This window comes from Primulina tabacum, chromosome 13, assembly GCF_025594145.1.
Source record: "Primulina tabacum isolate GXHZ01 chromosome 13, ASM2559414v2, whole genome shotgun sequence".
NCBI lineage: Eukaryota > Viridiplantae > Streptophyta > Magnoliopsida > Lamiales > Gesneriaceae > Primulina > Primulina tabacum.
Window position 1 is genome coordinate 29319389 of NC_134562.1, and position 27648 is coordinate 29347036.

At 33.0% G+C, this 27648-nt stretch overlaps 4 protein-coding genes across 4 annotated transcripts; 3 read left to right on the top strand and 1 right to left on the bottom strand.

The window, feature by feature from the left end:
- The first annotated feature begins 2217 nt into the window (after nucleotides 1-2217).
- Nucleotides 2218-3661, top strand: LOC142521983 (uncharacterized). The gene is made up of 2 exons (XM_075625157.1): nucleotides 2218-3031; nucleotides 3150-3661. Exons 1-2 carry the CDS (start codon nucleotides 2218-2220, stop codon nucleotides 3659-3661), a joined length of 1326 nt encoding a protein of 441 aa, XP_075481272.1.
- Nucleotides 3662-3926: 265 nt separating this feature from the next.
- LOC142521984 (uncharacterized) lies at nucleotides 3927-4823 on the top strand. The gene has a single exon (XM_075625158.1). It carries the CDS (start codon nucleotides 3927-3929, stop codon nucleotides 4821-4823), a length of 897 nt encoding a protein of 298 aa, XP_075481273.1.
- A 7134-nt stretch (nucleotides 4824-11957) lies between these two features.
- On the top strand, nucleotides 11958-13178 carry LOC142522685 (peroxidase 65-like). The gene has a single exon (XM_075626219.1). The coding sequence runs from the start codon at nucleotides 12051-12053 to the stop codon at nucleotides 13026-13028; it is 978 nt and encodes a 325-aa protein (XP_075482334.1). The 5' UTR covers nucleotides 11958-12050; the 3' UTR covers nucleotides 13029-13178.
- A 452-nt stretch (nucleotides 13179-13630) lies between these two features.
- Nucleotides 13631-20935, bottom strand: LOC142522614 (chaperone protein dnaJ 16-like). The gene is given in 12 exon segments (XM_075626109.1): nucleotides 13631-14108; nucleotides 14194-14247; nucleotides 14324-14386; nucleotides 14388-14473; nucleotides 14732-14840; nucleotides 14938-15027; nucleotides 17860-17910; nucleotides 18991-19095; nucleotides 19176-19287; nucleotides 19412-19494; nucleotides 19593-19716; nucleotides 20441-20935. Coding segments are annotated over 12 exon segments (1230 nt in total). The 5' UTR covers nucleotides 20578-20935; the 3' UTR covers nucleotides 13631-13892.
- Nucleotides 20936-27648: the final 6713 nt, after the last annotated feature.

A 27648-nucleotide genomic window follows, 5' to 3' on the forward strand; every position in this document is an offset into this window, starting at 1 on the left:
AAAATATACAAAGAAATAATGGGATACCAAAAGTTAACCCTTTAGACGTTTATTTTCGGTGAATTGTGTGTGGAAAAGTGAGTGCAAATCTAGAAACATCCCCATATATATTGAATCGATTTAGGGTTTACTTAGTTGGGTTGGACTACTTTATTGTTTATTTAGTTGGGTTGGGCTACTTCAATATTTATTTTGTTGGGTTTTTTATTTCTTGGGCTACTATACAACTGTTTTTTTGTTGTATTGAAAATTGGTTTGATGGACTACCTTATTGTTTATTTATTGTCTTAAAATTTCTTTAAAAAAGATTTTATTAAATGGGCTACCTTGAACACTTATATATTGATGTAAGTTTATTATAATAAAAAAAATCCATCTATATTTAGATGAACTTATTTAAATTTTTATTTTATTTTTTAGGTCTAATATATTTAATTCAATGATAGTATATCATAATTTTCTCTTCAATTTATCAATTTTAATCTTTTACAAAAAATTCATCAATTAATTTATATGAATAAAAAATAATCGTACGTCAAAGAACTATAAACTACCATTTTTAGAATTTTTTTTTCATGCAAAATAATATAAACAAGGAAAAACGGTTAATTAACATATTTATAATTAACTTATATGAATGGAATTTAACTTACCCAAAAGTCTAATTTTGTTAGTTAAATTAATTCAAGGTCAAATTTGATTATGGTGTTGTATAGTAGGCTATTGTTAATAATCACTATTAAATAAATTTATATTAAATACCAATTACTATTTTTGTTATATTTGAATACATTTATCTTGTGAATTATCGTTATGATCGTTTTTTTAGAATTCCATTTTTTAAAAATATCTTATGTTGTAAATATTTAAACAGAAAATATAGATTTGAGAGCCATAGTATCTCAACAATTTAGTTTACATGGTTTAGTCAAGATGCTGATTCCAACATCAATATCTCCGTTAAGTGATATTACAAATGGTATGAATTTTTTAATTCTATAAAGTACTTTTTTGGATTTTTTTCTAATATATAAATTATTGTATTTAATATTTATCATTTTTTTGTGCAGTTAATCCATCAAACCGAATGGTCAGAAATGTTTCTTTTGAAATACCTAGCAGCTTAACTACAAATCTCTCAGAGATCATTAATCTAACAAATGGTGATGATTTTCCTATATCTTATGTTAGGATTGTTCATAAATTGAAGTATGTTCGTCAATATAGATATTTAATGTGAATATTTTTAACATTTTTATTAATGTTTATCTTTAATTAAAAATATGCGAAAATATACGTTAAGTTGTTATAATGTGCAAGGTTGACATATATTCGGATGCATCAAAAACAATTGAGATGTGAAATGTACAAAGGTCTTCATGATGCGCTTTTGCATGGTGAAACAAACGCATCTACACAAGGAAGACGTATTAACTTGCCTTCTTCTTTTGCTGGAGGGGCAAGATATATGATTCAGAACTATGAAGATGCAATGGCTATATGTGAATGGGCCGGTTACCCAGATTTGTTTATCAAATTTACATGTAATCCAAAATGGCCAGAAATTGTGAGATTTATCGAGCACTATGGGTTGAGGACAGAAGACCGTCCAGATCTTGTTTGCAGAATCTTTAAAATGAAGTTGGATGCCTTGATTAAAGATCTTCGAAAGAATAAAATATTTGGAAATGTTAAAGCAGGTAAAAAAATTAATTTTTTTTTGTAATTATATATAATGTACTACTATTTTGGATTTTACCAAAATTAATATATTTTATAAAATATAATTAATTCTTATTCTCATATTTTTAGTAATATACGCCGTGGAATTCCAAAAGCGAGGATTACCGCACGCCCACATTTTGCTTTTTCCTCTGTAAAGAAGACAAATATCCAACAGCAGAGGCAATAGATCATATCATTTCTGCTGAAATTCCTGATGAAAAAAATGATCCTATTTATTATGGTGCAGTACGGGATCTAATGATGCACGATCCATGCTGTGAAACAAGAAAGAACTCTCCATGCATGTCTAACGGTCATTGTACAAAGCATTTTCCTAAAAAGTTCATTGAAGTGACATCAATTGACGAGCATGGATACCGAAGTTACAGACGCAAAGATAATGGGCGAACAGTTATCAAGAATGGTGTTAATATGGATAACAGATTTGTTGTTCCCCATAATCGTTATTTGTAAATTCGGTACGGAGCCCATATGAATGTAGAATGGTGCAATCAATCTCGAGCTATCAAATATTTGTTCAAGTACATAAATAAAGGACATGATCGTGTGACTGCCTCATTCTATAAGAGCTCGGATGATAATAGTTTAGGGAAAAATGTTGATGAAGTTAATATGTACTACGACTATAGATATATTTCACCGTGTGAGGCTGCCTGGAGAATTTTTGGATTTGATATTAAATACAGAGAGCCACCTGTCGAGCGTCTGAGCTTTCATCTTCCGAATGAACAAAATATTACTTTTTCAGATTCAGATGAAATCAGTATTGTTCTCGATAGACCTACTATTAACCAGAGCATGTTTCTTGCTTGGATGGAAGCTAATAAGAAATATCCAGAGGTAAGAGAATTAACATATGCTGAATTACCAATGAAGTTTGTTTGGAAACAAGAAACACGAGAATTCGTTCCCCAAAAACAGAGATTTTCAATCGGACGCATAGTTTACGTTCCTCCCGGTTGTGGGGAAATGTACTATTTAAGATGTCTTCTCAATGTAAACCGTGGCGCCACGTGCTATGATGATATAAATTTTGTTAACGGTGTTAAACACCGTTCATTTCGCGATGCTTGCTATGCATTAGGATTGTTGAATGATGACAAGGAATATATCGACGGCATTATTGAGGCAAGTCATTGGGCTTCAGCACAATCTCTGAGAGTTTTAATTGCTACTCTATTATCATCGAATTGTATCAGCCGACCTGAAGTTGTTTGGAAGTCATGTTGGGCATATTTATCTGATGATATTTTATATAAACGACGTAACTTGCTGCAACACCAAGGTATGCATGAATTAATAAATTTTTTATATATGTGTTTTTTTTCCAATATATATATATATATATATATATATATTATTATATTATTATTTATTTATTTATCTCTATTTTTCTTTTGTAGAATTGGAATTAAACGAGGATGAAATTAGAAGTTATGCATTGGTTGATATTGAAAAACTATTGCAAAGCTATGGAAAGAGTTTACGTGAATTCCAATCAATGCCTTATCCCAGTGATCAATATTTTCAGTTTTCACCAAATAAACTAATATATGATGAGTTGCGGTTTGACAGAAGATCTTTGTCGCAACAACATGATAAATTCATTAATAATTTGAACTCCGAGCAGCGTCATGTATATGATACAATAATGAAAGCAGTTGTTTCAAATAAGGGAGGAGTATTCTTTGTATATGGATATGGAGGTACTGGAAAAACATTTGTCTGGAAGACTCTGTCTGCATACTTGAGATCGAAGGGGGAAATTGTCTTGAATGTGGCATCCAGTGGTATAGCATCTCTTCACTACCTGGTGGAAGAACTGCTCATTCCCGTTTTGCAATTCCATTTAATCCCAATGAAGAATCAACATGCAATATCAAACAAGGGAGTCATCTTGCAGAGCTTATTGTAAAATCTAAACTTATCATTTGGGATGAGGCTCCAATGACGCATAAGTTTTGTTTTGAAGCTTTGGATAAAAGCATGAAAGATATAATCAATTTGTAAATCCTTCAAGCCATCATTTGCCTTTTGGAGGCAAAACGGTTGTTTTTTGTGGCGATTTTCAACAAATATTGCATGTTATTCCAAAAGGCAGCAGACAAGATATTGTTCATGCCACTATCAATTCTTCATATCTTTGGAGACATTGTATAGTTTTGAGATTGACGAAAAATATGCGATTACAGAATTTAGGTTCTAATGAAGAATGTGCTAAAATAAAAAAAAAAAATTCAGATTGGATCGCTAATTTAGGAGATGAAAAAATTGGAGAAATTGGAGAACAGAATGACGGTTATGTGACCATAGATATTCCTGATGAACTTTTGATCAAAGATTGCAATGATTCTATTGCAGCAATAGTTGAGAGTATGTATCCGTCTTTAGACAACAATTTCAACAATAATGCATATTTTCAGCAAAGAGCTATTTTGGCACCAACACTTGATGTCGTTCAGTCCATAAATGAATACATGATATCTGTAAACCATTTAGAAGGAAGGTTGTATTTAAGTTCTGATACGACGTGTCAGTCAGATAGAAATGTTGATCTGCTGAATGATTTGCATACCCCTGAATTCTTAAATGGAATAAGATGTTCTGGAGTACCGAATCACGAGTTAAATTTGAAGGTTGGAACTCCGGTTATGTTGCTGCGGAACATAGATCATTCTCTTGGATTATGCAATGACACTAGATTGATCGTCACAAGGCTCGGAAACCATGTTTTGGAAGGACAAATTCTAACTGGAAGTAATGCAGGTCATAAAGTGCTTATTCCAAGAATGTCATTGACGCCTTTTGATCCAAGACTTGCTTTTAAATTTCAACGAAGACAGTATCCTTTGATTATATCATACGCAATGACAATAAACAAAAGTCAGGGGCAATCATTGTCTCATGTAGGACTTTTTTTGAAGAACCCTGTTTTTAGTCATGGTCAGTTGTACGTTGTTGTTGTATCCAGAGTTACGAATCCTAAGGGTCTAAAAATTTTGATATGTGATAGTGATGGCAACCTGAAAAAATCAACGACAAATGTTGTATTTAAGGAAGTTTTTCAAAATTTGTAATTTGTTTTTGTTTTCTAATTGTATGATCTATATCTATTTAGTTTATTAGTATTTTAATTTTAATTATTTATTCAAATGTGCATTTTTAATAATTTTAATATTTAATTATATAAACTAAAATCTCGTGCATCACATATCTATACACAAGCAAATTTGTATGCTCAATTTAGTAAAATCCCCCAAAATGAATTTGCTAAATGAGAAAATATATATAATGTAAGTATCCTTTTAACATAATTAATGTTTAATAATTAATATATAGTTTATATGTTATTGTACTAATTTATACTGAATATGTTATTGTATCATGTCAATTCGATGACTTTTCAAATTTCAAATTAAATTATGACCCCTTATTTAAATTAAAACCACATTATTTTTATTCCAATTACTGTTTTGTATATAGTACATAAATTTATATGTGTATATGATATAATTGATAAACAAATTATCTCATTCATTGTCTAATACAAGTGTGATATTATTTTTCAGCCGAAATACAAAATTGGCTCTTTTATTCATATTTCATTGTTAAGATCTATATGTATATGAAAACAATAGACATTTCAGTTTGTTAAACCGTCATTTTATGTAGAAAGTTAAACAGATTATCATACTTACTAATTTTAATCATTAATTAGAAAAAATAAATGTCCGTGCATCGCACGGGTGAAAAACTAGTTTATTATAATAATAATTCAAACAAAATTTTTCAATATTAATAAAAATATAATAATTACATATATGTTCACATAAATTACCAAAAAAAAAAAAGAACAAATACTGATGGCTCAAAAGAAAATACAAGATGGAAGTTATGTTGCTTAACATAAATTAACCTTCTGTAAATGCTAGTTTCCACCCCTCGACTGCGTTTTCGGTCAATCCCGGGATATAATTGTTTTAATAGCGTGGTCTTCTTAACAAATTAGATTGAAGCAGTGCAAAAAATTGAACTAAATTTGCTTTTATACTCGCTAGAAAGTTTCCCGGTTTAATGTTACTGGAAGGAAGGGTTCAACGGGGTGTGTAAATTGTCATCAGGAACTTGGTCATAGCTTAAATCCTGAGGTCTCTTTACAAACTAAGCCCTCAACAGAGAAGTCTATACAACAAAATCTAATCTTGCTCAGATGTTTGCCTTTTTTGAGATATGGAATTGCTAGAACTACTTGAATTGTTGTATTGATTTGCCTCATGCTGAGCTCGTATTGTGTCAAATAGCTGATGATATAGGTTGACTGACAACGTTGGCACTCATTTCCTCATGTTCGAAACTATCATTGTTTTATTGTGTTAAAATGAAATTGTGAGCAAATTTGTTTAGGTTGGCAGTTGAGCCCGGGCGAGACATATATATAGCTTTTATTTCACAAACAAGTATGCATCTGAAACTTCAAACTCTGTCAAGGGTACTTCAGACTGCTTTGCTTGGAAACAAGTGCCATGTTTCTTTGTTTTGTGGTATGGTGATTAGAGCCGTCAAAAAAGGGTCAGCTAAACGGGCCGTCCTGCAACCCGCCACAACCTGCCTATTTGGTGAGGCGAGGTGGCCTAGCCATTTTTAAGTTATATTAGGTGGGTCGGTGGACTAGCTCGCAACCCGCCTCGACTCACCATTTGGAGGGGTGGGCCAACCAGTTGGGCATGACCCATTTTGACTTGCTCTTACAGCGACGTTCAAATGGAGTCATAAGTCATAGTATCAACATTTATTGAATGCCATTGCTTATATCAAACGGTCCTCTTGGTAAGTCAACCTCCTTTTGTTTGCCTTTGCCCAGTGAATGGAACTAGATATTCCAAAGGAGTATTTGAATTGTTTTGAGGTGGTAAACATAGGTTACTTTAATTTGGATTGTATCATTTATATTATGTCATGTGGAATCTTTTGCATCGCCTTCTGCTTCCAGAACATGATATAATTGCCATGCTGGAACTTCGCAGCTTCTTTGCACATACCAAACGGATTTCGTGTGCAAATGGTCAATCTTCCTAAGAAGATGAACATCCACAAGGATCTACAACTCGCTTTGGAAGGAGTTTCTGGAATACAAAACGTAGAGCCAGTTGTTTCTGGAAATGAAAAGATCAGGGATCCAGTTTGCAAAGGCCTTGCTTTCATTGACTTCAAGTACAAAGATCAAGCTGAGAGGTATATCTTGAACATCAATTGATAATTTTACTGGATTCAATGCACGGTTGGAATTCGGAAACAGCAGTAAAAAGTTCTTGATCCTAGTTTGGTGTTTTTTGATTGGATAGACAAGTCCTATCATGGAATAGTCTCAAGTTTGAGATGCCATTTAGCACGTCTTTTTGGAAGAATTGCAGCCTATATCCGACTCTGTCGTGCTTTTAAGATTTTACTGAACATTTTGGCTTAGGAAATTATTCTTCCTGTATTTTTTTTCTCTCTCTCTCGTTCTGTTGATAGGTTTGTGGAGGACTTTTCCGGCACAAGTTTAAGCTTCGGTAAGGTTCAAAAGCAGATAAAATATGAGCTGAAGTAATCAGCTGAAGCCCGAGTCCCAAAAGCCAGCAAGTGATCAATCGCATAAAAAGGCCAATCGCTCTCCTAAACAAGTGGTTCTCAATTCAGAGAATGTCTTTCAAGCCATTGTTGACACGGACATTTCATTCTTAAGTTCAGGGGAAGAAGATGCCTCGAGTGTAAACGATGATGCAGATGAGAATTACGTGGTAGTACAATGGGAAGACAATGAAGAAACCACTTCTAAGTTCAGTGAAGAGCTTGAAATGAGAGAAGAATCGGTGGCCAAGTCGTTGCCCTCGAAGCAGGGAAGAAAAATCAGACAAAACTATAAAAAGGTGGCACCCGATATGAAGAAAGACAAGATTCCGAAACTAACCATCCCAGGATCTGCTAAGAGGTAAGCTCTATTACAACGTATGCTGAATTATTAGAGCAGCTGTCGATATTGTGAGTATTGTGTTACGGGTGTATTTTCCAAATATGGAGCAAAAGCTTCTTCCACGGTGAAAGAAGAGAGCAGATGATTGATAAACTCATAATAGTTTGTATTTTTGTAATTATATTTTATTCATTATTTTCAATTTCAACATGCTTAATTGATACACTTTGGTGTTATTTTGTTGTATTAAGAAATTTTATGGTATTAGATCAAATTTGAGCTAAAGAGATGATTTTTATAATATTTGAAGTTGCCAAGATATATAACTGTTAAAAAAGACAAAAAAGGAGAAGTCTTGGTTGTGACTGTTCTTCTCTTTATGTGAAACTAAAACTGAAGCTAGCAGAATTTCAAGGAGTGAATCTCAAAATTCGTGAAGATTATGCTAGAATTTAGAGTCATAATTATTGTATTTGACTTAAAGATAATTCTTAGAGATAGAAGTTGTTCTTGAGAGAAAGAATACTAGATAGAGTTTTATTCCATAAAAACTCTATATTCTTTTTTTGAGATATTTTCTACATTAGGTTTTCTTTTGGTTAATGTGTTTTTCCCTTTGCCCTAATTGATCATCCACACGTGAAAAACAAGGAGGCACAAAAAAAACACAGAATTCTACTCTCTTCAACGTGAAACAGAAGGAGGCCCAAGGTATTTCTCATATTTTCTCCACATTTCTAGGATAAATTTTTATTTATGATTCAAGGAATATTTCTACTATTTCAATTTTTCACCGCTAATTTTTTTCTACGGTTATCCATGAATTTATTGATCTGTAATTATTATGAACGATTGGTACATGAGTAGCGATAGATTATGTAATGCCCGGTTACTCGGTCAAATGATTAATGTGTTTATGCCGTTTGTTATGCGCTTAGCGATTCATTATGACTTACATGAATGATGCCGCCAGTGCTCCTTATAGTATACATATGGACCTATTGACATTGTATTGTTATTGAGATTGAACATGATTTCTATATTTTCCATGGTATATTGAGAATGAATATATATTTAAATAGTGATAGTAAGATGTGTAGGTAAAGTAGTGTAATGGAAGTTGGTATGGAAATGCAGGAAATGAGATGAAAATATGGCAGTTATTACGGGTTTTAGCATAATGATTTGGATATTGATCCAAATGTTGTAATGCCACAACCATTAAAAAGCTAAGATATAAGGTTACAATTTTCATTTTTTGGATTTTGTCCAAATCATTGTGGAAAACAAGCCAAAAGCGCCCCGAAGTATGTCATGTGTATCGTCGTTCCTGCACTGACACATTTTGGTAGAAAAGAGCATAACTCTTTGGTCAGATATTCAAATGACATGAGGCCAATTGGACATGAAATCTAATACATAGAGCTACAACTTTCATGTTGACCACTTTTCCAAATTATGAAAGGAAGATGTTTGTTTTTAGCAAACACTGAAGAGGCTGCATGTAGAGCGCGCCCCAGCGGTCAAATTCTACCGCCTTATCGCTCCTGTACTGAAATTTTTGGTGTTTCAACAGAATGGTCTGCGCCCGAGCGGTAAAATGTTACCGCTCCAGGCGGCATTTTACCGCTCGGGCGTCGCCTAGACAAAATTGTGAGTTAGCAACATGATTTTGTGATGGAAATGGATAAGTATCGAGTCTTCAGCCATTTTTCACCATTCCACCATCAAATCTCAAAGAGAAAACAAGGGAAAAAAGAAGGGTTTAGCCAAGTTCTTCCTTCGAGTGATCCTCCTTCTTTTCTTCTTCCTCAAATTGAAGTTAGAATTGAATTCTACACCACAAGAGCATCCTAGGGTTGTAAATATTCACCTATGAAATGTTGGTTTTCATATGCAGAGGACCAGACCATATAGAGTAACTTTCAACCATATGCTTAAGTATGAAGATAGTGATTGAATTATTGCTGTATTTTACAGCATAGGGCCAAGGAACTTTATTCTACCAGTGTTCATACGCTTGGAAAGTAAGTTGTCATGTTCTTGAAGTAATACATGAGTAATATTATGAGTTTCAAATTTTTTCTATTGATTATTGTTATATGTACTTTGTTAGTATGTTTATTAATGAAAACATAGCACATATACCATTGTTATGTATTATATATGAAAGATCATGAATGTTCAAGAGATGTGCTATGTCATGAACATTAAAATAGTACTAAATGAATGAAATAGGTTATTATATGCTATACGAGCTCGTTGATATCATGGGTGGTTTTAAGCCCACCAATGTTTCATGGATCGTGGGGTTGTCACAGGGCACTCTGACGGTCATCACAGTAGTAGCTATATAATAAAGTAAGCATGGTAGTAAAGGTCAACTAATGGGGCTCAAGTACAAAAGGAACATGGAACATGTTATGTATGAATTCATGATATGAAATGATTTAAGCATTCATTGTTGATCACGATTTTGATATGTATGTTCCTTCTACGCATATTGATACGTATAAGTGCCAACTTATTGAGTTTTATAAACTCAGGTAGCTCACATATTACAAGATCAGATAATGAAGGTGAATAGAATGCCGGTTCACCAATGGATGCGTGTGAAGTGTCTTACCTCGACAAGAACCTGGACATGCTATCGTCATGGCTTCTACATATATGTATTATAGTTGATGTTACGTTAGGGTTTGAAGTAAGTTTTACGCTGTCTATGGCTACATGTATAACAATGAAGGTGTGTGTTCGTATATTGAATGAACTGAGAAAACCGTGGACGAAACATCTATCTTGTGAATCATGTTGATATATGTGTGTATATGTTTATATATAATTAAGTTGTTGAATATATGTAATACGAATTTAACTATTGTTGGGATTATTGGATCGTCCGAAAGATAGAGGCATCATGTCAAAATTTTTATAAACCAACAAATTATTATCCATAGCTCTATTTTATTTATGAGCGTAATGATCATTAATCACGTCAAGCATAGAAGAGGGGTGTTACAGTTTATGTGTGTTGTGATATCATAGCATATTTAATCTAAATAAATCAACGAAACTGGATCTATCAATTGCAGCTTATCTCGGTTATTAAATTTTAGGATTACCTGCTTTTACAAAACAAAAATGTTATTTTCAATTAATATTGAATGCTATCGTGTTCAGTTAGTTATTGATAAGTTTTTACTAGATATTGGGTTTGATCAATCAAATTAGGAAAATACAAGGATTTTAGCAGCTATCCCTATAATTATAAAGTTAATTACTTGTAACTACGTGAATAAATAATATGTTAGCCGATGAACAATACAATTGAATAATGAGAACCCCCCGAATTCAGAACTTGGTAATATTAAATTTTACATTTTATTATTTATTCATCTTGGTTAGTTATTTCTTCTTACATGTTAAAATAGTTATAGTATTTTATTTAGTTTTTATCGAACAACTCTCTCTTTTAATATTTGTTACAAAATTTTGCAACACGCCATTGTGTGTATAGACGATATTTTCATTCACCTACCTTATATATAATATATTTGATAATTACCTCCCTTTCATATTATATTTTTGTACTTGATAATAGATGTAGATGTCAAATACGTTAAATACAGTAGAGGTAAATGCAAATACTCGTATACAAACACACACATAGATACAGTAACATAAGTGGCATCAACAAATTAAGAGGGGTGTGGATTCAAAAACCATTTTAGACTATCTCGTGTCACAAGCTTACTAAAAAGGAAGAGAAAATTCCAAAACCATTTTGATGGTGTGATACAATAAGAATAATCCTCATTAAGTTACTGGGAATTTCAAATTTATGAAATTCAAAAGTATACAATAAGATTCAATTTATTTATATTCTGTATACGAAATACTTTGGTTTCAAAAATTTAAGAGTATGTCTCATGTGAGACGGTCTCACGAATCTTTATCTGTGAGATGGGTTAACCATATCAATATTCACAATAAAAAGTAATACTCTAAGCATAAAAAATAATAATTTTTCATGAATGACCTAAATAAGAGATCCGTATCATAAAATACGACTCGTGATACCGTCTCACACAAATTTTTGCTAAAATTTAATCCAACCACACCTTAGAAAAACTTGAGTATTGCAAAAAAAAATAAAAAAATACAAAGAAAAGGAGAAAAAACAGGGCGCCAAATTTAATGACAACCTCTTATTCAAAGTCTCCATTCATTTCCCATGTCCTTTTCAATTCTCTTCCATGACAAAATCTTAAACGTTCACAACTTATCCATTTCTTCACAATATACAAGAGGCCGTTAAAAGGAATCTCCTCCTCCTCCGCCACCGGAAAAAATGGCCTCGCTGCTTCTCCTCCCGCTCCTCCTCCTCATTGCATTACTTCCGCCCGGGGAATCAAGACTCACCCTCGATTACTACAAAAAATCCTGCCCTCAATTCTCCAAGATCGTCCAAGAAGTGGCTTTGGATAAGCAGTCAGCCATCCCCACCACTGCGGCCGGAGCTCTCCGCCTCTTCTTCCACGACTGTGTCGTTGGCGGCTGCGACGCCTCCCTCCTCCTCTCCTCCAACTCCTTCAACACCGCGGAACGGGACCAAGAAATCAACAAAGCCCTCCCTGGCGACGCATTCGACCTCATCATGCGGACAAAAGCCAAGCTCGAACTCGCATGCCCCGGCGTCGTTTCTTGCTCCGACATTCTCGCCGAAGCCACACGCGACCTCGTGTCCATCATCGGCGGACCTTATTACCCCGTCCGCCTAGGCCGTAAAGACAGCTTCACATCACGCGCCTCGGACGTAGAAGGCCACGTCGCCCGCGCCAACATGTCGATGACTCAGGTAATCGACATCTTCGCCGCGAAAGGATTCAACATCCAAGAAATGGTGACCCTCTCCGGCGCGCACACGATCGGGTTCTCCCACTGCAAAGAATTCGCAGACAGAATCTTCAGCTCCCGTCCCGATGCCACCTTGAATCCCGAATACGCGAAAGGGTTGAAAAAACTGTGCGAGAACTACCAGACGGACGACACCATAGCAGCGTTTAACGATCCGATGTCGCCGGGGAAATTCGACAACACGTATTACACGAACTTGCAGAATGGTCTGGGATTGTTGGCTACTGATCAAGCTATGGCTTTTGATCCAAGAACGAAGCCTGTCGTGGATTTATATGCGGCGAATCAGCAAGCGTTTTTCGATGCTTTTGCTCATGCATTGGAGAAAGTGAGCGTTCTTGGTGTGAAGACCGGTAGACAGGGAGAGGTGCGGCGGAGGTGTGATGTCTCGAATTCGTTGCACACGAATTAAACTTCTAAAAATCCAGCAAATTGTTGGTTTACGAATTATTACAGGATTGATTGATAAATAAGGCTTTGTGACATGATGAAACGGTACAAATGTGCTGTTTTTTTTCTGTCTTTATTTCCCAAATTATAATATTATTTTTGTGTTCAGTTAGCGAAATTTCAAGCAAGATAATTTTAAATATTTACAATAAAAATATTCAAATATCAATATTTGAATTTTGACAAAAAATAAAATAAATATACTTAGCACCTACTGATTGAGAACAAAGCTTGTTATCTCTCTCGTGATCCTTTGAGAGGAGACAAATTCATAATTTTGCAAGACAAGTTCAAAAGGTCGAGAGATTTCGAAAATAGAACCTCTGTGAGACATCGTTTTGACTCGAAAAATAAGATCTTTATTAAATCACTTACTCTTATATCATCCAAGAGCGTAAAAAATTAGATTTATAAATCATTATATTATCTATATAAATATTTACCACGTCATCCATGTATATAATTTTATCATTCTCATATTTCGAACCAAATGATACCCGATCCAATGGTTTAATCCCAAGTCCAAAAAATATCAATAAACGACATTTTCAGGACAAGAACACAACCATCAAAACGGTTTTCTTTATAAATAAAACATGATCAAAATTTCCCAACTTCATACATGGAAATATGCTATCGGTAAAATAATTGAATCGACTTTCGTGTAGACTGGTTAGACACCAATCATAACGAGTAGGACTGCCTGAAAAAATGTGAAATTTACAAGAATGCTAAAAGAGAATCTCGAGAATATGGAAGGTATAAATTACATGGATTAAGAAGGGGTGTTATTGAAATGCTGGTGGCAATACGAGCTTCCGACCGTTCAGCAAGGCTTCTTTTTGTCCACCTTTAAGGGAAGATTGTACCATCTTTTCTTTTTTGGCCGGTCCCTGGCTGGTTTTTTATCCTTCGCCGTGCCATCTTCACTCTCCTTGAATGTCGCCTTGTTCTTGCTTCGACTACTGCTGCTTCGCTTTATTTGTGCTAGTGTTGTATAAGAAGCTTGAACGTCACTCCTCCGTTTAAGAAGCTCATCGATCTGTGCAACATCCAATAAAGACAGATCATGCAAAATTTTAAAAATGATTACCTTCTCTAATAGTTTTCGAAGGCGCTTGACTTACAGATTGCATTTCTTGGGCGTATCTACTCGTCATCTCCGTAAACTGTGCTAGAACCTTCAAAAATAAAAAAATAATGAAATAAGGAACCTTGACATAAATGGCAGATATTTATTTATGCCGGAAAACATACCTCCCTATACTCCATTTCAAACTTAGAGAGTTCCACCCTTTTTGACAAAATCTGAGCTTCCACCTGTCCTAAGATTCTCTCTCTCTTCAGGAAAAGGTGCGGCACAAAGAATTTCTATGGTGTAGCTTACGCTTTTAAAAAAATTATCACCTGCAGAAACGTGTGAAGGAACATCATAAATGAGCAATCAAACTTAGCCCATTGATATAATCTGGATATCGCACTATATGTTATGAGAATATCAACAAAAAGAAATCGATTTTCTTGTACAAGTCAGCTCTCTGTATTTTTTTAAAAAACGAACAGATATTATATTCAACGGGATACTTCTTATTTACACACTGAGTTAGACATCGCGCAAATCATAAAACATCCACATACAACAAAAATCCAAAGAAACATGGGTACCATAAACAGCAAAGTAATGGGTGCCAGCTTTTAGCTCATTTATTTCACAAGGCTGAAATCCATCCAGTTTTTTGAAGAAAGCCGTATCTGGGTCTTTTACAGCAGCCATCTGAATCGGAATTGAGAAGAAAGCACATGCATGGATGAATTTTGTTTAGGAAAATGGACACAGAGATATGGAGCGGGTTGAAATCACATTTACTCACTGAGTTATGGGACGGCTCCATCCGGTAAACGGGGAAACCAAGAAAATACATCCCAGCTGATGTCACCTTTCCTGTTTTTGTACTATCTTCCTGCATAGAAAAAATGAGAATAAGTGACCACTAAAGTGATGCTAAGATAAAACACAATAAAAAGAAAATTTTACAAACTATGAAGGTATGTAACCAATATTGTTGAAGAACCGACAACCGACACTAACATGCAAAGGCATAATATTCAGGTGCACAAGTAATAACTATCTTACTAAGAATTGGCAATGATGATACTGTATCAAATATTTACTTGTCTTAATCAAAAGTCTCCATTCGGTGATAATCTGTGACGTCCGAAATCCACTGAAGTAAACCACATGCATAAGAATTTATAAGTCGCTAATTTAATTTTAGTTAAATGATTTTTAATGCTTAAATGCGATGTTATATTTTGATTAAAGGTTTATAGGCGTTTTGGTGTATGATTTCAGTTTTTAGGATTTTTCAGGCGATTATTTGACCGGGGATGAGCGAGGAAAAATATTTTCTTATATATAAATATTTTTATGCTCGAAAATGCGTTTTAATTGATGTCATTTTATTTTATTAAATTGATAGGAGTTGAATTATTTTTCAAATCTAACCTGATCTTATATTAGAAATCAATTTTTCGTCAAAATGAGGGACTTTTTGAAGGTTCGTAATTTATTTTGGAGCAACTCTTTAAAGCAAAACTTTTATGCTTATGCAGAATTAATTAAGCCTAGTTGGACCTAATTAATTAATATTAGTGGAGTTTTAACCCACCAAATAATTAGCCAAAAAGGACTAGTCTCCAACTCCACCCCATTTTCGAAAATATTAGGCAAAGGCTAGGGTTTGAAGCAGCTGCTGCAGCCGTCCCTTACAACAGTCCTAGGAGTAGATTTTCAAAGGATTTTTGAAGAAGAAAGCGTAGGAAAGTCGTCTCCCGATTGTCTCTATCATTCCCTCGCACCAAATATCGAGTTTCGGGTATTTAAATCGCAAAGACACGCCCGATACCTTCACTTTCTCGTCTTTCACACCATAATACATGTTTTTGGATTGATTATGCATGATTTATGTTGGATCTAATGCTTCGGCTCGGGTTTTTACACGTTTTTCTTCATGTATATGATTTTTGGCTTTCATATATATCACGTTTTCAGCTCGGTTGAAGGGGGCTGTGCCAAATCTGATGTTTGAAGCAAGATTTACAGCAGATGTTTATGTGTCTTAAGTGCTGAGATTGAATCTGGAACAAGTCTTGTAAGTAGCAAGTCTTGTAAGTAGCCGATCGAGTTTCGTGGTTTTGGCTCGTTGGCGATAGATCGGGGGGATTTTGCACGTTCGCGTGCATGGAGCTGAGGGTCACGTGTAGTTCAGTCCAGAAAGGTCCAGTGGTGGTCTAGGAGAGGTTGGTTCGAGTCTGGTCCGAATGGTTCGGGCGTAGGGTTGCGTTTTGCTTCGAGATGTATTTTGGGTTTTGTTCGCGGGGGCTAGCGCCGCGGCGCTGCCCATTTAGCCGCAGCGCTTGAGCTTCAGCCCTTGTAGCGCCGCAGCGCTGGTACATGGCACCTAGGCGCTTACTAAGCGCCGCAGCGCTACACAGTCGGCGCCTAAGCGCTAGTCCAGTACATGTGTTTTAGAGATTTTAGTGGACATGGCTCATTTTGGGTGCTCCACCAGGTTATGTCGACATGAATGAGGTTATAGATGGTTTAAGTTGGGTCATACGGGGTTTGGTTACGAGTCGTTGAACTATGGTTAGTTGGTTAAGTTTCGAGTTGATTCGGGTTAAAATCGAGACTATAGAATTTAACGCATGGGCTCGAGTTTACATCTAAGAAATGATTAAAAATATATTATTAAGGCGTTTGAAACGAACTATAGAGCTTAATGCTTGGTTTTAAAGAAATGTATGTATATGCATGAATTTTCCAAGTGATGAATACGATGACATGTTTTTGAAGAAGGTGAATTGGTTGTGATTAATAAGAACACGAACACGAACATGTAAGGCCAAGGCTCAGTTGACAAGTGAAATTGTCGCCGATGTCCCCGCCGCCAGGTACCACGGTTATACATAGATGGATCCATCGACCTGAGTTGATACGAAAGTCACAACTAATGATCTGAATTCAAATAAGGAAAAATGAAGACGTATATGATGATTGGATATGAATATGTTATGTTTATGTTTATGTTCATGCTTTTGAAGATCATGAAGCTTATTTTGTCTACAGTACTTGTCACTGTTGCATGATATGTATATGTACTTGTTATAACGGTTCAGGTGTGTAGAGTCTTTAGACTCGCTAGGTGTGATTGATGTAGGTGATCATAAGGACGTGGAGACTGGAGGCGCTTAAGACTGAGTAGGCGGAGCTGGGGGTGCACGTGAAAACTCGAAGACCTTGCAGTTCTTCCGCACATTATGATTTATGAGACATGGGTTTAAGCATTATTTTTAAATGTTTATGAATTTTTTTATGCGTTATTGATTTGACAGATTATTGATAACATGTTTGAGTTTTTCTTTAAAAACAGTAGAATAGGAGATTGATTACATTTTTAAGAGTTGATTAACTGCAGCAATTTTAATTCAGTAGTTGGATGACTTTATAAAATGCATGGATGACTTATATATATGTATAAGAGTATGTGTGCATTTTCGGCCACAATTTAAAAAAAAAAATCAGTAGTGTTAGAGTAGTAGCCGTTTCATAATCTATTCACAAGATCAGAGCCAAAGCCCCAATATTACCATGCCAAGTATGATACCCTCAAGAAATTAGGAGAAGTTCATTCATTGATTAATTGAGTCTCCAGTTATAAGTTTATGGTGTATTCATATCCACTGATAGTGATAGAAAAAAGAACGGAAACAAGTAAAAGATAGAGATCAACCTGCAGCGCAAGGCTCAATCCACCGTTATTTTCTGAATCAAAATAAAGCAGCTGCAAAATTAAACACGATAGTAATCCTTAATAATAGTCTTTCAAGAAAGTGGATCACAAAAATAGAGACAGAAACTTATTAATTTTTTCAACCAAGATAATCAAATGAAATGTGAGATTTCGCACATAGAACAAAAAAAGACTAAATTCTCTAGAATATAGATGGAGAAATATTAATGATAGACATTTCAAGGAAAAAAAACAATTCCAATATTGCAGAAAGATATGCTCTGAAACTTGTCGCCAGCCTTTAAGTCCCAGAACATATAGTTCTTTACATCATGCATGTGAAATGAAGCAATTACTTTAGAAACAAAGGACTTTCTCCACACAAAAATCACAATAAAGTCTTAAAAAACTTGACTGCTTCTGCGAGTCAAAGCCAAATCACTTCAAAATTGCTAACATACAAAAAAAGGATAAGATGGTTGGAAAAAAATTCAGTCATAAAAATAGAAAACTTCTAAGTCCTATATGTCAACGCAATAAAATGTATATATACTCCCTTATTGACTTTCCAAACTCGAATTTCAAGAAACAAATCCAAGAAGGAGTAGAAAGACATATCTTAGATTGGAAGGTTGATAAAAAGAGTAGAATGAGTGGTAAACCGTTGAAAACTTGGAAACAGGCGGTTAAGGAGGATATTTTAGATCTTGGTTTAAGAAATGATACGTGGGAAAATCGTTTAGTTAGGAGAACTGATATCCATATAGCCGATCTCGCAACTAGCGAAAATGTGCTATGATAATGATGATATTTAACAAGAAACAAGCCCCTGGAAAAAGCTAATAACTTGTCAAAGCAGACCAAGAGATCAAATCTTCTTAGGGGTAACAGCCGAGCTACCACTGCCTGATTAATTTGATCTCGAATATTACATGCAACTCTCAAGAGGAATGCCAAAAATCAATGAGGAGTAATGTCAATCAAATGAATATCAAGAAGAAAATTTTAGAGGTAAAGCACAATTTAATCACTCCGATAAATCAGAATAATTAGATCAGATCAACTAGTTAACCAAAAAAATCAAATGCATGTATTTAGCAAGAACAAGTATGAACCACTAAATTAACATACCTTAAACTTACTTCTTTCTGGTGAATAAACTCTGCAAATAAGTCCTTCCCGTGCTTCACTTTCTGTTATTGTAACAGAATAAAAATGAGCAGACTGCTTCTCAACCTGTTTAAAGACAAAAACAATGTGTTCAATAAACCATATTTTAGTGTCATGAAGAAAGAAGCAAGGATACTGAGCCATACCTTCCGACACAGAGGTTGCCCAAGTGGAAGTGGTCGAAGTGTAACAACACCATTCAATGCTTCCTCCAAAACAGTGGCCGATACTGTCGTTTTAATTGGAACACCAAGTTTGCTGCTTACAATAATATTGTATAATTTTTTCGTCATTTCAAAGGCGTAACATTCTGTTGAGCGTACCATGACCACATGGCAAATAACACAAAACAGGTTCCAAAAACTAATGATTCAAAACAAACCTAAAAAGCGCAGCAAACATAATATTGACAGCCCCTAGACTAGAAAGATCTAGTTCCAGTTCCTGGCTTTCTGATTCAACAGCCTGACCAAACGTAAGCAATCAAATTGAAAAGCTAAATAATATATTAATTTGAAGCAAAAAAAAAAAGCTAAAGCAAGGTTGACTTCTGAAGCATTAACCTCAAAACCAGCTGTGTCATATTGTCTCCTTTTCTCTGTATCAGATAAAATGTTATATGAGAATGTAACCTCTTTAAACATATCTGCAGCTTTAGCATCATTTGCATTCTTGTCAGGATGGTACCTAAAATTTTTTAACAAAAGCATAAATACTCAATAATTATTTTCTATATAAAAAAAGGCCAGCTACCTGTGAGTTCTACATAGACAACACGTAACCACATACCCTTAAGGTGGTCAAAGTGCATATTACTAACAGGTGAGGTGAGCGGCAGCAGTTAACTGACAATGTTATTTGAAGAATTCGTTAAATTAGCACACATTACCAATCTCTCTATTCGCGGAATTGTAAGGTAAATTTCCATCCAATTATTCAATCCATGAACCATAAGAAACATAATAACTCAAAGACAAATCTTGATTCCGGAACGCCTAAAAGATATACTCTATAGAAAAGCCATGAAGAGTGTGCAATCAAGCCTCAGCATGCGATTACAGGAATGCCTGACATGCAAGACCAGAAACAACCGGAAGAGGCACTCTACATGCTGTTCACCACTCTTTACAACATATTTTTTTCTCCGATTTAATGAAAGAAGAGTTCTAAAGACAAAACTTTATCAAATAGAACACACGCATAGCCAACAAGTGCCTTTCACAGCTAAAAAAACACCTACATATCATAACAAAGCATACATCTAAACCTACACCACAAACGAATTAAGGCAATGCGACCGGAAAGAGAGCTAAATTAAGTAATTGCTACCTAAAACACAGAACATAACCGTTAAAACTAATCCAAAAAGTTTACACATACTTTTATATAATCAAATACAGCATTATCTTACTTCAGAGCCAGTTTTCTATAAGAACTTTTGATTTCCTGGTCCGTTGAATTCCTGTTGACTCCCAAAACCTCGTACGGGTCTCGCCGGAGCTGCTTCTCCGCGTCACTCTTTTCTGCCTTAGATTTACGACCAGGCATTTTCCCCTCCTCCAAACTTCAACCAAATAAGCAATATAAATCGAAACAACCCGAGCTATGGTCAAATCTCAAAGCGAATTCAGGAAATCCTCCATCTTATCCAAAAATGTCACAAATTTCAAAACTTTCTGCAAATGAAATGCTGGAAAACCCCGATAAATAACTCGCAGAAAAAAAAAATCCCTTTTTCCTACACAAATCTTCAAATTAGCTAAGCCAATGAGATAAGATTTAGATTTTCATTGGAAGAATTGATGAAATAAAAAAATTGGAAAACCCTAAGAAAGAGGGGGACAAAGCTAGGAGAGGATGGAGAGGAAATTAGGTGGCATTCATGTTTTTTTGCTGCCATTTTTTTCCTATTATTATATATATGTTTTCGGTGGATGTTTAAAATTTCAAACTTACTGCCTAGTTTTTGCTAAAATACGCACTGGTAAAGCTACGCCGCTTCGTAATATCAGACTGTCAGTAACCAGTAGATTTCAGTGGTGGTGCAGTTAAATGAAATTTTGTGGCACGTGTAGCCGACGTCTGTATGAGGTGTCATGCGCACCCTGGCGTATACAAAGCAATATCACTTTTCATTTTATTATCCTTTTTTAATTCGATTAAATAAAAAATTAGAATTATATATTTTGATAAAACAATAAACGGCCGTCTCAAAATTAAAAAAATGATTCTCATTAATGATAAAAAATACAATTATTAAGAAACTTTTAGTTAGGTAACAATTATCGATCGAAATATGACATTTGAACTCATATACTATTCGAAATGTGAAATTATATCGTTACTATCACATTTATTTATTTTTTTAAATGACATCAGCTTACTTATAATCAAAATTAGAATTCATAGAAAAATATTTTAGTAATTATAAATTAATCATAAACTTAACTATTACGTAAAAGTTTTACTACAAATATTAAAAGAATCCAATAATTAAATACGTTAAAAATATTGCATTTTATTTTTTAAAGCTACACGTTCGATTTTTCTATTAAATGAAAAGGCTATCGCATTTCGCGTTAAAAATATTTTTTTATAAAAAATTAAAATTATTATTTCTTAACAAATTAGAGAAAAAGAAATTAGATAACCATTTACCCTCAATTTCGTGAGAAAAAAAATCTTATCGGACCTAACACGAAGATCGAGTTGACTTTATCAAGAGACATACTCAATCATTTATGCATAATTATTTTAAGTATATCATTAATTAATTAGATATGGAATGAAGATATGAGATCACGAGATTCATACACATGATTAGTGAATTTAAAGGTAAGACATTAAATCGCAATCAAGTGGGTTAAATGACAATGAAACTCCACCTCATAAATATTAACTTGGTTGCCACATTATTAATTAATTAATTAATTAATTATACATATATATATATATATATATATATATTTGTGTGTGTGTGTGTATATAGTAACTATACTTAGGTGCGTGCATTTGGTTTATTCTATTATTGGCCGAATCAGATTATGTAAATTGAGAAAACACAATTTTTTCCCAAAATAACCGATCGAGCCGAATTTTTCATCAAAGCCCACTAAATTATAAATCAATTATTTCGTCAGTAACTAAATTAACCAAAATTAATATAGATAAGAAAGTTCTTGAAACCAATATATTCACGATAAATTTCGTACGAGTAGATATCTTGTGAGACGGTCTCACGAATCTTTATCTGTGAGACGGGTCAATCATACCGATATTCACAATAAAAAGTAATACTTTTGGCATAAAAAGTAATACTTTTAGCATAAAATGTTATATTTTTTCATGGATGACCCAAATAAGAGATATATATGTCTCATAAAATACGACTGTAAGACCGTCTCACACAATTTTTTGTCATTTCGTAAATTAAAGCCAAACATTCATTCGAGCCTAATTAACACATCGATAATACAACACTCACTTGAAATAAGCTTAAATCAACACCAAAGCACAAAACTAACTCAATATTGATATAAATAAATTGTAAAATTTGAAATTTCGTTTATCTCGATTGATTCGTTATTTTAAAAAATAATAGAAATTGGACCAAATAAATCGAAAGAAGCGATTTTTTAAGTAAAAAGATTGATTTTATTTACTAAATCGACTCAACCGATTATTATAGTTTAATCAAAATAATATTCACCCTTAGGTCGTAACGTAACTATATAGTTAATATTCTTATGAAATAGTAATAAGATCACTAAAAAGTAAATATATGTTAATTTTTATAATAGCAATGACATTTTTGTTATCATATACTTAGCATACGATATAAATTAATTAAAAAATCTCTCTTTTTAATGAGATAATATTGGATTTGGAGGCAATTTCATCTAATTGAAACGAACCATTTGTGGTGAGTTTCATGTGTAAATCAATCAACGTGATACATTAAGAAGGTCTTTTTTAAAAAATAATATAATTTTAAAAAATATGTAATAAAATATTGCAAATTAGAAGGGTTCGTAAAAATATAACAACCCGTAAATAAAAACTCCGGATTTAATTTTTTTAAAGAAAATAAATAATAAAGTCATGATTGGGTCACGGATTTTAACTAAGAATCCGTGACACAATCATGCTTATAAATTACACCGAGCGTAAACCGAAACACCACCAGTTTTCGGCATTTCTTCTGAAGCATTTGCACGACATTTTATTGCAGGTCACTTCGTATTTTCCGCGGCATTTTTTGTTAGTTATAATTCTTCTTGGTCCGACGTTGTGTTCATAATTTTTTGTTATCGATAATTATCAGGTATTAATTTATTTTATTATTATGGAATTAATGTTATTTTATAATGTATTTTTTATAAAAAATTTTAACATTGACGGGTTATTATATTGTTCGTTGATTTTATCATTTATTTTATACGAGATAATCTTAAGAGGTAATGTTATTATTTTTGTTCATTATATTTATTATTGTTCGTTGATTGACTGAATTAAATTTGATTGACTGAATTTATATTATTGAAACAATTAATATTATTAAAATTAGCTTAATGTAATAACAACAACACAGTTTGTACTAAAAAAATCCATCGCAGCATCCTTCATCACTCATTCATCCTTCACATACGTTTTTATTCAAAAATTACATTAGTAGTAATAATGACGCTAATTTAAATATTTTTATTTATAGTTATTTTTTTTTACGAGAAAATGCATTCATTCAGTAACATATTGGTAAAAGTTATTTATAGTTATTACATAATAATAATAATAATAATAATAGTATTAATTGTATACTAATTTTTGCATCCACGCTTAAACAAATTTAGAATTCAACGAAGAATGTCAATGTATAATGATAATAATGATTTTACTAATTTTATATTTAGATTAATAATGGTCTTAAATCATAGTAGTTTTAAATAATAACAACAACAATAATAACTATAATTAACTCATTCTCATATTTAAATAATATAATTATATTTAAAATATGAACTTTGAACAATCTTTTCAAAGACCAACAATTTATATTTATTATTACTTTCTTATTAGTATTCCTATTAGTAATTTTATAATATTATTAATATGAAAAATATAAAATATAACAAAATTATACTTAATAGTATAATGCAACCGAGCGATGTTTAATATCTGCAATAAATTACAAACGTTATCACAAATATTATACAAAAAAATTCAATATAGAAAGAAAAAACAGATATTCGACTGAGACTCGGCGTAATTATCCCAAATTCTGATACTCAGCATAATTCTTCAAAATCAAATTCTGAATTACCGAGACTCGACGCAATTCTATCGAATTCTGGTATTCTCAAATCAAAATATGAATTCTGATACACAGACGCAATGACTCGGCGCAATTTATAAGAGGAGGAAGTCACAGATTATTACGGATTTTAAAAATCCGTCACATACTGTCATGGTCAATTAATTTTTTTTATTTTAAAATCATGTCACAGATTCCATGATATTAAAAAAATTTAGAATCCGGAATCTGATGGATTATAATATTTTACAATAATTTCAGGTTTGCAATATTTTAATAATTAAATTTTAAAATATAATATATTTTTTTTAAAAAAAAAAAACCCCATTACGAAACCCCTACTTTAAATGGGAGGCTTATCTCACTATAATTCAAATCCGGGACGGATTTAATATAATGGGTTTCAGATTGAATTAAACCCGACATCATTGTCGATACGGATCAGATCATGTTGCTTGAAAATAGATCCGAGATAATTTTAGTCCAGTCCGATTGAATCTAATCCAATTCGATAATATATTTAAAATTTAATTACTTTGTTCTAGAAATAACTTATTTAAGAAAGAAAGGATATTTGATTTGATAATAAATTTCGAGTTTTTTATTTTTAACCACAGCAAATCGAACTTCGTTAGACAAAGAGGAGTCATTAGAATCAAAGGATATATATATGAGAAGTCATATTCACTTGTCACTTGACAAATTAAACTTTGTAATGTAATTCTTTTGACAATTAGGAGCGACAATCTGCAATTATTGTGCCGAATTCTTTACGATCCATCGAAATCGAGTGAACAATACCAACCACAATTTTGGAATCTGTTTCGAATAGCTCAGTTCTTAAAATATTGAATACCAATGAATTAAATGGAATTTGATTTTCAAACCAAACGGAATACACTCAACATAAGCCTTTGTAGAAACCGATTAAACATTTTGGTAAAACAGTTAAAGATATGCAAGTTGAATATGTAAAGACGTTTTTGGTTGAAGCATTTTATGAAACACTTGTTTTGCAATATTTTGGTATTTGAAATACAAGTAAAATGCATCAACAATGCATCTTAAAAACAGTAGCACTAATAAGTAAATACGATAAATAAATATACACAAATTTGCTTATGAATGTTCGTAGATTAACAACTCCTACAGTTACTCATTCTTCCCTTTAAGGAATGATTCACTAGAAACTTTGATTTATAAAACTCATTTTACAAATTCATTTCAAATTAAGAATTATCTCTTGTCTATTTGAAACTCTCAGCACACTCTCGATTATAGGTCGCAACCTCACAATTCGCATAATTAATGTTTAATGTCTCTTAAATCAAGGCTACAAACACAATCTTTAATATTTTTTTTGTGAATGTTCACTCATCTAAACTTTGAAACACAACTCTCATATATATATGCGTGAGTGATTTTGTATGAAGATTTAATCCATTGCAGTGTGTATCTCTCAAATGTCTCCTCACACTTGAACTTGCTCTCTTTCTAGCTAATTACTTCATGTAAGCTGTTCATGTCATTTCCGCCTTGATGGACGCCTTTCTCAAGTATGACTGATTTTGAGGTTCGCTGTTAGGTAGGCTCGTCAACTAGACTGCTCATTCATTGTATTAGTTTTATAGTACATACTAAATCGTTCTATTTGGATAATCGATCTGCTCAGGCCGACCAAAATATCTCAACTGCTCATGCGCAACTGATTGTGTTTTTGTTGCAATCACTTTGGTATTGTAACCATCAGTTTTCCTAGATAACATTCTATTTAGCTCACCTCACGTGCAATATGACTTGTCCCAAATAGAGTTTTATGTTATGTAGTTTTGAGGTCTGGTCAATTGCATCACCAACGTATGAGATATTATCGAAATACTACAGCTCGTCAGATTTTCAATTTTGACTAAATTTGAGTTTCAGTTTTCACACTTGAGTAATGTGTTAGAAACACAATAACATATTTTGTTATCATGAAAATCAAAATTCGTAGAATTTCTAAACCAAACATATATAATAATTTGATATTTTTTAAATTTTGTTACACATGAATTTTAACTTGAACCGATTCTTAAATTAAATTTTATGATTATAATATTGAATGTGAAAATGATTATCTAAAAGTAGCAATATCAATAGATATGATCGCAATCTTATGTCGTGATCGACTAGCTTAGCCGATACATTGTAGTCAACAATATGTTCATTCTTTTGACAAAACTAGCTCAGCATTATATTCAGTATTTAGTCTTCTATGCGGAAAATCCGCCCCTTTTTAAAATTAAAAATTATCGAGCTATCGCACAATATATTAAATAAAGGGGAACAATAAAAATTTCAAAATTTTGGGATACCAAAAATAATATCATTACATAATTTGAAAGAAGAGATCAACATAGTAAATTCAGTCTTTTAAAAAATTTATAATCTACTTAAATGAATAATTAATTAGTGAAGTTTTGCTCTTTCTATACTGTTTAAATTTTGTCAATTTTAGTAAAAAAAATTTTTGCGATTTGATTTTTGAGTACATCTCTTGTGAGACGGTATCACGAATATTTATATGTGAGACGGGTCAACCTTACCGATATTTACGATAAAAAATAATACTTCTTCATGGATGACCTAAATAAGATATCTGTCTCACAAAATATGATCCGTAAGATCATCTCACACAAATTTTTGTCTTTTATTTTTTTAATGGGAGTGCTCATGAGGTACATCACATACCAATGTTACAGTCGATGCCAAATGAAAAAAAATTATAATTGTAAAAAAACATCGTACTAAAATTGAAATTTTACAATATACTGAGAAAAATAACAGTGAAGAAAAAACCGAAACTATAATTTTTCCTAACGAAAATATCTTCTTTGCGAAACAATAATATATAAATATTAAACCATAACTAAGTCAATCTCGTCAAATGTATTACAATATTTATCTTATATGTTACCCTAATAAATATGATTCAAAAGAATATTATATTAATTAAACTTGTATGTTCTCCTTAAAAAATTAATATAGAAACAAGTATACAATATTAAATAATACTATAAAATTTAAAGGTTCTTCTAATTAATTCATTTCATTTCAAACTGTGGAATACAAACTGAACCCTAATTGATGATCTAAAGATTCACCATCACTAAGTTTCTTTGAACTAGGGCTAGAGGAAGGCCAAATCTTCATCTTCTTCGACCCGTTCATAGGTTTCGGAATAAAAGTATGACTATTTTGTCGAGACGACGATCGATCTGCTAGTCGAGACGAGTCGTTCCAACTCCATCTTTCATAATCAATAATAT

Bases quoted from the DNA above. Each gene is read 5' to 3' on its own strand.
- LOC142521983 (XM_075625157.1), top strand. From the start codon at position 2,218: ATGAATGTAGAATGGTGCAATCAATCTCGAGCTATCAAATATTTGTTC. The intron at 3,032-3,149 runs GTATGCATGAAT...TTTCTTTTGTAG, and splicing joins TAACTTGCTGCAACACCAAG to AATTGGAATTAAACGAGGAT.
- LOC142521984 (XM_075625158.1), top strand. From the start codon at position 3,927: ATGCGATTACAGAATTTAGGTTCTAATGAAGAATGTGCTAAAATAAAA.
- LOC142522685 (XM_075626219.1), top strand. From the start codon at position 12,051: ATGGCCTCGCTGCTTCTCCTCCCGCTCCTCCTCCTCATTGCATTACTT.